Raw genomic sequence first — 11,540 nt, 5'->3', positions numbered from 1 at the left:
AGCAACACTTCAAACTGTCCTCCATGTCTCTGAACCAGCCCCGGTGCTCACAACATTAATGTGAAGTATTTTTAAAGCTGGGATGGGATGGCTTCTGCTTCTCTTGTTTGCAGAGCACAGGGGAAACCTTCACCTTGGCTTCAGTTTGCTGAAGCATCATCACAGCAGGGGCTGTACAGGTTTGGCTGCATCTGCCTGCTGACAGGTCCTTGTTCTCCCAGAGCAGCAGCCTGAACCCAAGCACCCCATGCTAACCAGACATTACATTTCTTACTATAAATGTAGTTCTATCTCTGCAGGAACTGGCCCAGAGATAATAACTTGTGGTGTCTACTTTCACCCATGATATGGGGTCATCAATCAATTTCCAAACCCACTTCTTTTTTAGCATTTTATTTTGTCCAAAACAGCTTATTAAGAAAAATAAACTCAAACTTTTGGGAAGGATGAAAATACATTGTGGTTTGGTTTTTTTTAATAATTGCAATTGAAAATTAAAAAGAGAGTAGGTGGAAATGTGCTTCCCTCCTGATTTTTTGACACAAGTTTTCAGCTGATCTGTTTAAAAGCTGGTTTTGCTCCATTCCAGATGTTCAAGCTTGAGACGAGTGCACAGGTTTACCAGCAAACACAATTGTTGAGGGAAAAAACCCTGCTTTCATATTTGTATTGGCATGTCCAGGATGAAAACGTGTGAGAAGAAATTACCCTTTCAAGAAAGATCACCATTTTGTGACTTCTGTTGGAAAGCAGATGTTACATTTTGACAACAGGGGTCTTAGGAGGAAGAAAAGGTGCATTTTTGTTTTCTCCTTTCTTTTACTCCATTTCCTCAGAAATACAGAGAAAACTGTAGCCAGCAAAAAGGATGGATGGAGGGATGGATGGATGACCCATCCCTGCCAGCTGTGGGGCAAGAAGCCATTGGTTTTCAGGAGCCCAACACTGCCTCCCCCCAGCCAGTCCCATCTCTTTTTAAAACACACTAGATTTTTATTAAAAAGCAAAGCGAATAAATAAATGACACTTATTAAAGGGGGAAAAAAAAAGTTATTTCTATAAATAACAATATAAGAGTAAAGTGATATGCAGTGTTGTGGGTCAGAAAGAGACACAATAAATTATCCTGAGCTGGCAGGACATGGTGCCTGGTGCCCTGGGCAGACCTGGGAAGGCAAGGTGACAGCCTGGCCTAAGAGCCCTGAGCCGCTAACACGCAGATGGGGAGGGTCCAGAGAGTACTTAGTCCTGACCCCCCCAAGCCCTCCCACCCACCAGAAATACAACCGCTAACCACATCGGGTGCTTACAGATGTGCTCACTGAACACTCCAGGTGCCGTTTCCCATGGCACCTGGATGTATAATGAGGAGAGAACAGAGCGACGGCCAGCTGGGCCAGAACCGGCACATCTGGACAAGGGGCAGGGGGTCGTCTGAAGCACCAGAGGTGTTGGAAAGCTGCCTTTTTATAACAGCCCCGGTCCCCTCAGCCAGCCCCAGTCCCTCATTCCCTGCTGCAGCAGCACTGGCAAAGTAAGGCAATGCCAGAAGGCAGAGACACCCACCGGGTTCTGCCCTCCGGGTTTGGGAAGCCAAAACAAAGGCACAAAAACACCAAGGCACAGGATGAGAGGAGGGGCAGGATCAGACCCTGATCATCTTATTCATCTTATTGCAAGAGCAATGATACACTCTGCAGGTGGGAGCAAAGGGCTTTCCAATTTTCTTTTTTTTTTTTTTTTTGGGAGGAGTCAAGTTAACCAGGAAAAACAATCAGGGTCGATTCTCGTCCCAGCACAGGTTTCCCTCCTAGGAGCACACAGCCATACACGAGTGACCCCGTGTTCAAACACCCTTATGCTCACGGCCGTCAGAGACACAGTCTGATCGTCACCCCAGCCTCTCTGCTGGAAACTGTTTGTCTGTCCTGATGCTTCAGGAGCAAAGAAGAGATCACATGCCTTGCCACAGCTATGGCAAGGACAACTGGCCTGGTGATGAAGCCCCAGGAATTACAGCACCAACCAATATTTGGGGGGTTCCTCCCAGCCAGCTGCAGTTTAGTCCTGTAGCTCCAGCTCTCAGATCAAGAACGTAATGTCTCGCTTGGAGCAAAGAAGCACAGACGTGCCTGCATCCCCGGTATCTCCACCAAGCAGACATGGCTCAAAAAACAGTGGCAGCTGAATCTCATCTTTGAACAAGCTGTTCAAAGCTCAACATCCACGGTGTCCTCCTCGTGGTCCTTGATGTCCGTCGAGTCCACGGTGGCAGGCTGTATCACCCCAAACTGCGACAGCTTTGCCGCCTTCTGCTCCATGCTCTGCTTCCTCCATTTGATCCTCCGGTTCTGGAACCAGACTTTCACCTAGCAGGAAAATGGCACGACAGCTTAACCCAAGGTCTCCAGGAGCCCCTTGCCAATGGTGGCCATTGCCACATGTTTCCGAGGCATATGTCCCCAGAAAGCGGAATCCCTTAAAGAGGGGGACATGCCCCTTCTCTGCTGGGGGCACAGGGTGTGTGCACAGGAGGTGACACTACGGAGGGCAGAGCGGTGCTGGGAGAAAGGACCAGGGGAGAGAGGGACACAGCTGCACAGAGGAGGTTCTGCCCAGGGGAGTGAAGGAGGTGCCTCCACTAGCTCCCACAAGCCACTGAACCCATCCCCAGGACCACGGCTGCCAGGGGCAGGATGAGACACCCACCTACCCCATGCCCCCTGTGCTGTTGACACCCTCCCTGACCCCCCAGAACCGCCCTTGCTTCACTCTCCCTTTTCCCCAGCTGAATCTGAATTCCACCACGGAAGATCACATGGCTCCTCCTTTCCACAATAAATAAGCAGTTTGCAGTGGGAGGGGCAGAAACATACTGGGAAGAGCAGAAAAAATTTAGATCCAGTGTCATAAAAAGACACTTAAAGCATAAACTGTCGGCAGAGGATCACAACAATGTAGACACATTAGTCCAACCCAGCTTGAACTCTAAAGCAAGCAGGCTTGTCCTCCTAGATGCTTTTTGTTCCACTTCATGGATTAAGAAAAGGATGTTCTTACTCATAAACCATCTAAACCTATCTTGCATCTCTCCAGGCACGTGGCTTCAATGTTTTGCAGCAGGGAGTCCCATGGGTCATGTCTTCCTCCCATTGCACTTCACGGCAGGGAAAGTACCACAGACCAAACCCAGATGCCGGATCTATGCCGCCATCCCCAGCTCCCCCATTTCTTACCTGAGTCTCTGTGAGATGCAGAGTTGCAGCTAGGTCTACTCGTTCTGTGCCCACCATGTACTGCTGCTTGAGGAACTCTTGCTCCAGCCGCTCCAGCTGCTCCGGTTTGAAAACCGTGCGGACCCTCTTCATCTTGCAGGGCCCCCCAGACCTCCAAGGCACAGCAGGGCCCAGCGAGTTGGCCCCTACACAGTGAGACAACTCCAGCCCTGCAAGAAAGAAGCAGCGATTGAAGGGGTCTGCACGTTTGAGGCTGTTCCTCCAGCCCTGTTGATGTGCCAAACCCAGCTTGCTTCAGCTGTAGCTGAAATCCAAGTGCAGCTGCTCTATGCAATAAAGGGGCTGGGAGAAAGTAGCACCAAAAAAGAAGAGCAGGGATGTTCCTGCTCTGTCCCTACCTAGATAATCTCATCTAGGCTCCCTTTCCCACAAAAGGTTGGACCGGATGATGTTTCGAGGTCTCTTCCAACCTATTCTATGATTCTGCCTACAGGTACAACCTAGGACACTCCTGGACGAGCAGCCAGACCCAAAGAAGTCAGCACTCAGTGAGGTGACAGGGTTTGATCTCCATCTGTACAGAATCCTTGTAATGGGATAATAAAGTCCATCAAGAGCTGCTGAACACAAAAACCCCACCTCCTTCTCAAGAAGCCCCTAATCACAAATACCTAAAGCTTGGGGGAATTTAGCCCCCACTGGCCCCCGCTTTCACCCTTGGCACCCACAGTCAGCCCATGTCCAGGAGAAAATGCTGAAGCTGGCAGCCTGGCTCGGTGAAGACAAGAGTCACCAGCCCTCGCGCAGGTCCTCATCCTGGACTTTAGTCCTTTGGTCTCAGTAGGTTCAACTGATCCATCGAGTTCTTCATATGCAGAGGCATTAGCAGGACTAACAAGTGGATCTGGTCTCAGCCTCCTATCTAGTTGTGGCCTGATGATAATCATAATTACCTAATTAACATACAATACACCACCAGCACGGTCACAGGACCAGCTGGCACCAGCCTAAGAGCCGTGCTGTCTCTGGTTTCTAAAGCCCTCACTCATCCTGCCAGCACAGACTGCGCTGATCCACGCACATCTCCACATCTGCGTGTGGTTCTGCAGTTACAACGGGGACAGCGTAGACTTTGCACCTCTGAGTGTGATGAGCTGGAAGGACAGCGGGGCCCCTCCTGCTCGATGCCAAAAGCTTCTGGATCAGAACTCAGCTCCTCAGCCCCAAAAAGACTCCAGGCATTGGACCTGCCTGCAGCAGTGAGACTGCTGGGTGCCACCAGAACACCTCCACGTATCAACGTACCGTCAGGAAGGTATTAGGAACCAGATGGTAAGTCTGATGGTGCCTCAGCTTCTGTCCTGCCAACACCCAGGCTCACTCTTAATAAGAAAGAACCCACCAGTGCAACCAACGGGACTTTTCTGGGTGGAAAGCGTCGCACGCCGTACGCATTTGCAGGATCGGGCATTAACGCTCCCCACCCACCGCTGCTGTTCTGAAATCTCAGCCCCGGGCAACGCGATCTGTCCCAGGCCAGCTCTGCATTGAGCAGAGGTTGGGCTCAGCAGCCCGCAGAGGTCCCTGGGCCGCAGTCATCGCACACCGACACCAGGGTACAGCAACAGCGGCCACGAGGGACGTTGGACTGTTGCGATATATCGTGGCAAGCCAAGTTTCCTTAACTTTTACGGAAATACTGTACATAATGACACCGATTCGCACCCGCTACTTATGTCTCCTTTAATGACTGCTGTCACGTTCTCCAGGCACAAACAGGCACCTTGACCTACTTCGTTTCATTAATTGGGTGTAAGTTCTGTGCGTGTTTAAGGATTTGTGGGATGGAGACCTGACAGCTTAACAGCTGTAATTGCACTTAAAACTGTTTTCATCATTAAAATAATTTCGCCTGTCACATTTTTTTCTATTTCAATACTGGGATAATAGCAAGTGTAATTTCAAACATGAAATACTTTGTGGAAATAGCTTTGCAAATTGTTTAACTATATTTTCATATCCGTGTACTTGATATAATACATAGATTAACACACAACTATGCAGATGCTGTCTCGTAAAAGAAATTAAATATATTAAATAGTTATGCGAAACAGTTAAGAAAAGATCAAGAGTAGCAAATACTTTTGGTATCCGAGTATTGTAGCTATCAGGATCAAATCAAGAGTTCCCAGTAAAAGTAAAGTATGTGCTTGGCCGCAGGTTGTGCCTGGGCAACAAGGAGATCTGGCTCTGAATGCTGAAAAGATATTTAAATTTCAATAAAAGTAAGCTGTTCAGAGTAGAGGCATTTTGTTAAAACAAACGAGCTAATTTTGCTTATAAAGTTACAATACCCCTCAGTGAAAATACAGAGCGCCTCATGGAATCATCCACCACCACTGTGTAAATTTTTCCCCACAGATCAACACCAAAAACCTTTTTCCTTAGGTGCTTTTGCACTAAAAATGCGTACAGTTTTTGGGGCCGGGCACTGTGAAACACTCAGCAGTTTCATTTCTGCGAGTTGTTCCCGGGAGAGCAAAATTACAGATGGGCGAGGGCGGCTTTGGGAGAAGAGGGGACCCCACACATCAGCGGAGGGGTGCTGGCATGGGGAGAAATTAATTTGGGGGATGAGGTTTTGGGAAATGACAGCAGGTTTTCGCAGGCAGGATGAAAACACGGGCATTGCGGTGCCTTGCTGGTACGTGAAAAGAGAAATAAGTGCCAGTGTGTGCGCAAAGCAGCCCTTAAAGTGCGGGTGGGGGCACCCGTGGCCGTGGGGGCACTGTCCCTGCCCTGAACCCTCCTGAAGCCAAGCCTGAAGGATGTAAATCCTGGGCGTCTCTATTTAATGGTGGCGGTAAATGGCCAATATTAATTATCGATCGCTACAGAGGGGGAAAATTACTGTTAGGAAATCCTTCCCCCTCCATTTCCCGCAGCCTCAACCAACTCCCCGCCTTGGGGTCGGTCGAGAGGCCGCAGGCAATGAAACTACAGCCGGAGCGGGGCAAAAAAGAGCAATTTTTGGTGACCCAAACGCCCTGGGGTGACGCCAGCCCAGCGCCCGGTGGAAGCTCCCGCACCCCCCGCTGCGGAGCCCCCGCCCGCACTCCCGCTCCGTCCGCAACCCCGGTTCCCTGCCCACCCGCCGGACACGCTCCCACGGTCACCCACGCACACCCACCCACGCGTGACAGACGGCAACACCCCGCACGCGCACACACACATACCCCACGCTCACCTGCACCGCCCCGCCCGGCCGCGGCACAGCCCCAGCCCCAGCCCCAGCCGTCCGGCAGCGGCCCCAGCCCCGGTCCCGGTCCCGCCGCGGACCAGCGTGGGGGCGGCGGGGCGGAGGCGGCGGGGCCGCGGCGCGGCGGTTCCCGGGCGAGGAGCGCTTCGATGTGGAAGGGGGTCTTGGGGGGCGGCGGGTCGGGCCGGGGGCGCGGCGGGCTGCGCAGCATGGCCGGGCCGGTGTGGCGGCCGCTGGCCCCGCGGGCTTATATGGAGGGCGCGGTGGGCTGGGATGAGCCGCGCTCCTATGCAAAGCGGCGGCGGGGGGGCAGGGGGGCTGCCCCCACCCCTGCTGGCCTGCAGCGGCACCCCCACGGACACCCCTTCTTCCCCACCGACACCCCCGTGGACACCTCCCCTTCCTACCCACACCTCTCCTTCCAGACCAGCTCCTCCACCGACACCCCTCCTTACCCCCCGCATGCCCACAGACACCCTTCCTTCCCTGCCAGCTCCTCCACTGACCCCCACCCAGACACCCACATCTTCCCCCGCAGGCACCCGTGCTCCTTCCCCACGGACCCCCACACCAACACTTGCTCCTTCCCCATGGACACCCACACTGACACCCTCTCCTTCCCCACAGACACCCACACGGCTCCTTCCCCTTGGACACCTGCTCCTACTGCATGGACACCCACACCAACACCCACTCCAGACAGACACCCACATGGACCTTCCCCTACAGACACCCCCTACCTTCCCCACGGCCAGCTACACCTTCCCCCCACAACCTGGCTGGCACCTTCCCCTTCCCTCACGGACACCCCCACAGACAGATACAGCTCCCAACCCCACGGACATCCACGTGGACACCTGCACCTTCCCCCCCCACCCCAACACCCAAGCCCCCTGGCACCCAAACCCCCCCAACAGCCCCACCTTCCCCCCAGGCCTCACAGGCACACCCGCACCATCCCCCTGGCCACACTCCTCAGGCCAGCCCACCCCTACCCGCTACCCACGGACACGGATGTACCCCAGGACCGGCTGTGCGAGCCCGTCCTGCCGCCGTGCCAAGGGGGAATGTGTCTGTGTGTACCCGCTCGGGTGTGTCGGAGGGTGTACGTATATCTGGGATACAGGAAAAACACATCAGCAGCTCGCACAGCCTAAGAGGCGACTGTGCTGTGGCAATTTAACCGTTCATCTGGTTTGGGTGACGGGGTGCCCGTGTCATGCCCCCGGAGCCAAGCATGGTCCGATGGAGAGCTGCGGCTGGCACAGACACCTCGCCCGGATGTGAGCGTACTCAGCAAACACACAGGGATTCGCAGCCCTGCGCACACACAAACGTTCCTGCTCACATCTCTGCAAGCACCGAATTTTCACCAAAGATTCACTCCGGTGTACGCAAACATGCAGAAATGTCCAGACCTGAGTCTCTGGGTTAATAAACACGGAGCAAAAATCCCCTGTGGCTTAATGACCCAGCATCAAACATCTCTGCATGGACGGGCGAGCTGTCGAGCTGTCCGTCTCCAGCAAACCCTGCCTTGAATCAGGGAGCTGTGCAATTTTCACACCTTTAAAGTTTCTTTCCACTGCTTGAGCTGTAGAAATAGATCTCATCATAAACGAGCATCTCTATATTTTTAAGCATTTCAAAGCAAATGGAAATTATGGGAATGCATGGGCAGGATTATCCCGCTCCCGAGGAAGCACCCTGGTGATGGCTACGGGAACCTCGAGGAAGAGGATGCCCGCAGGAGACAAAAGAGTCCCTCAAGTTTGCCTTTAAAACACTTTTTTTTCCCTGCCGTTTAGCATCCTGTCTTCCACAGCAGCTTCAAAATAAGTGAATAAATACAGCTGCTGCTTTATTGCTCCTTATCCAAACAGCCAGCCCCAATCCTGCCGCTGTGTAACTATGTGCTTAATTGAAATCACACGTTCAAAGCTGGGCAAGTGCCGAAGCCTCTTCCCCCCCCCAAAAAAAGTTGCTACTGAGAAAAAAAAGCCGCAGATTCACAGCTTCTGCCTTGCTTGCACAGAGGTTGTGTGGATTAAAATATGGGTGTGGTTATACAAGTTTTGGATTTGTTTTATTAAAAGCCTGTTAAGTGTCTTAATTATTTTTCCTCTTTATAAGAAGTCGTGACTGCTGCTGTAATTCCTGTGGAAAGAGATGCTGGAGATGTTCCGGTTATTGAGGGAGCAGCTTTACCTTGCAGTTGTTGGGATGGGCGAGCTGGCGGCAGGGCAGGGCGTTACGGTGAGATGCTGCTGGCTGGAAGGAGGGATGGACAGACAGAGGGATGGACAGACAGAGGGATGGACAGACAGAGGGATGGACAGACAGAGGGACAGCAAGCCAGAGGGACGAGCGACTGCCAAAACCACCGCCTGACTTTTCCCTTTGGCTTCTCCAGCTCAGCCGAATTCGCTGCCTAATGATGCGTCCTGTTTCCCATTAGTACTGTGTGCTCAGCTAATGCATTTCGGTTCGAAAGCTGGAAATTTTCACTCGCTGGTAATGACTTGGGAAATATAGCACCCAGCAGCCAGGCAGAGCGGGGCCCCCCTGCCCGCCTCCCCCTGCCCGCGTGAGGTTCAACCACCGGCCCCATCCCCATCCCATCTGCTCCAGCAAAGGGGGGTCTTGCAGGAGTTGGGCAGGGGAGATGAAAGGATGGACCCTTGATCCTCTATTTTTTTTTTGGGGGGGGGGGGGTTAGTGTGTGTGGGTTTATTATTTATTTTATTCCAGTTTGATTTTTTCAAGAGCGTAGAAAATAAAAGGGGAGGGGGAGTTTCTTAGGGGGATAGAAAAAAAAAATCCCAACAACAAAACAACAAAAAAAAGCCCCCAACCCTTTGTAAACATCGCCCCTGAGCAAAGGGAAGGGGGTGAAAAGCATTTCCTGATAACTCCATTAAAGAATGAGGCTGCATTAACATTCCAAGTACCTCGACAAGAGATGAAAGTGGGGAACTTGAGCTCAGCCTCTCCTTGCTCCAGATGTTATTATGGGCTCCCTGAAAGGTTTTTTTATTTCTTTTTTTTGCAAAGAGACAAAGATGTTGCCTACTTCAAACGGGGCTAATTGATGCTAATGACTATCAGATAGAGTGGGGGCCCTTATTCCCCCCTGCAAAAGGGAAAGAGAGAGTGCATTTTACAATCCCCTCATAGAAAACGCCCCACTCTTCAAACCAGGTTGCTGCTTTGGGGATTTTTGTTTCTCTCTAGCTGCTGCTTTTTCTCCTCCTCCACTCCCCCCCTCCCCAATTCATCTTTTCTGTCCCCCTTCTTCTGGGCACCCCGCAGCTCTCACTTGTTTGCCCATGAGAAATTTCACACCTCGCCTCCATCGGTGGGGAGAGCCTGGTTCCATTTCCATCCTCTCTCCAAGCCGCAAAACCATCCCAGCGGGCGAAAGAAGTGGCGGAAATTTCCCCAAACCCACAGCAAGCACACGCGAAAACGTGACGGGGATTTTGTGCATCTGTAATCCGGGGAGTGAGTCCTTCTGCAAGTGGGAAAACATCTTCTCGACCAAGAGCATCCTTTTGGTCGCATCCTATTAGGGAGAAGATGGGTCCCAGGGCTCCCGTTGTTGATTAGACAGGCGTGTGCTTGTGCTCATTAGGATAACTAGCCCAGCACCACCAGCCTAAGGAGTCTGAAACCACAAGCTCATGCTTTTTACTCTTAAAAAAACAAAAACAATTGGCTTAAAAAGGGGGTGCTGAACACCAACTTTAGCTTTTAGCTTTGCGTCAGATTTTTGCAGTCATTTCTCTGGTGATAACCCATAGTAATAAAAAATAATAATCCATAATCCAATGATAAAAAGACAATAGGGAACATCCCCAAATCACCCGGCTCCTGGAGCTGGTGATTTGCCCTTTCCCAAGCCAGATCCCACTGAATCCCACGGGGAGAGGGGAATGGGGTTTCATCTTCACTGCAAAAAGAGGAGCATGGGGTTTCTCCCTGGGGGATAGCTGATGCATGTTCATTCCTTCATCATAAAGTCTAGAAAAGAGAAATTACTCGGGCTAACGATAATTACTGTGCATGCTCTGTGCTCAGGGAGCAGCCAGCAGTGCCAGGTGCCAGCGTGCTGCCCTGCCTTGGCTTTGTCACCTTCAGCGAGGTGCTGGGGACCTGCAGAGAGCTCCAGAACAAGGTGCTGGTGTCGACTGCTCTTGGCAAACCCCGTCTCTCCTGTTTGCTGCAGGACCAGGCCACGGCTCGCTTTGCCCTCTGGATCCTCGGCACCTTGCAGGGTCCCATTAACAGACCCAAACTGCGGTGAGGACAGGAGCGATGGCACGACACTGTCTGCACTGTGAGGGTATTACATAGCAACGGGAGCCCCGTCTGCAGGTGGCAAGAGCACGGTCAGCCCCATATGTCCCTCCCCGAGACCTCAGCACAGGGACGGCCACTGGCTCTGGAGAAATGCTTCTTCTGAGATCATGGTTACTTTTCAGCTGAGCACACCCCAGTTTGATCCAGTGCCCAAGCACTGGACGGGCTGTGAAATCCCCGTGCAAGTAGCAGCATGGGATGGACGTGAGGATTTGGGAACATAAGTTTCCTCCAAGACGGATGTGTCAAACACCAGTCTGGAGGAGATCGCCCCGCTCCCCCGTCCTCTCCATCCCTATCACCTTACTCCAGCTCTGGCCTGGCAAACCTCTGGGGGAGCTGGTTCCACATCTTCACGCAATGGAATGGAATGCAGGGCCCTTGCGTCCCAGGGGGGAGCGGGGAAGGCAGAGGGCAGCATCCTGCTCTCCCCCAGCCCCAGACAGCCAATACACACCCCAGCCACCCTTCAGACACTGGTCCCGGCTGCATTGTCAGGTTAATTTGGGATAATGGCCTGCAAAGCACCTCAGCCCCATCCAGGTCTCATTAGCACTTGATAATATCAGGCACCCTGAGGAATTGCGGCTCTTCCCCCTCCTCCCCAGGGCACGGAGCCCCGCACCCAGGCAGGACAGGGTGTCCTTGGGGATGGGCACAGGACCTGCTCCTCCTGTCGTTCC

At 52.5% G+C, this 11,540-nt stretch overlaps 1 protein-coding gene across 1 annotated transcript; it reads right to left on the bottom strand.

Moving 5' to 3' along the window:
• Nucleotides 1–2,210: 2,210 nt before the first annotated feature.
• On the bottom strand, nucleotides 2,211–6,706 carry LOC129205727 (homeobox protein not2-like). Its single transcript, XM_054823809.1, has 3 exons — nucleotides 6,484–6,706; nucleotides 3,237–3,445; nucleotides 2,211–2,369 (listed from the first exon to the last, which is right to left on the bottom strand). The coding sequence occupies exons 1-3, from the start codon at nucleotides 6,704–6,706 to the stop codon at nucleotides 2,211–2,213; spliced, it is 591 nt and encodes a 196-aa protein (XP_054679784.1).
• Nucleotides 6,707–11,540: the final 4,834 nt, after the last annotated feature.

This window comes from Grus americana, chromosome 4 (genome assembly GCF_028858705.1).
Source record: "Grus americana isolate bGruAme1 chromosome 4, bGruAme1.mat, whole genome shotgun sequence".
NCBI classification, from domain to species: domain Eukaryota; kingdom Metazoa; phylum Chordata; class Aves; order Gruiformes; family Gruidae; genus Grus; species Grus americana.
This window is presented reverse-complemented; position numbering and strand designations above follow the sequence as displayed.

Excerpts from the sequence above, each read along its gene's own strand:
- LOC129205727 (XM_054823809.1), bottom strand. The coding sequence starts at position 6,706 with ATGCTGCGCAGCCCGCCGCGCCCCCGGCCCGACCCGCCGCCCCCCAAG. Across the intron at positions 3,446-6,483 it reads GGCCGGGCGGGGCGGTGCAG|GGCTGGAGTTGTCTCACTGT; the intron begins GTGAGCGTGGGG and ends TCTTTCTTGCAG. Across the intron at positions 2,370-3,236 it reads TGCATCTCACAGAGACTCAG|GTGAAAGTCTGGTTCCAGAA; the intron begins GTAAGAAATGGG and ends TTTTCCTGCTAG.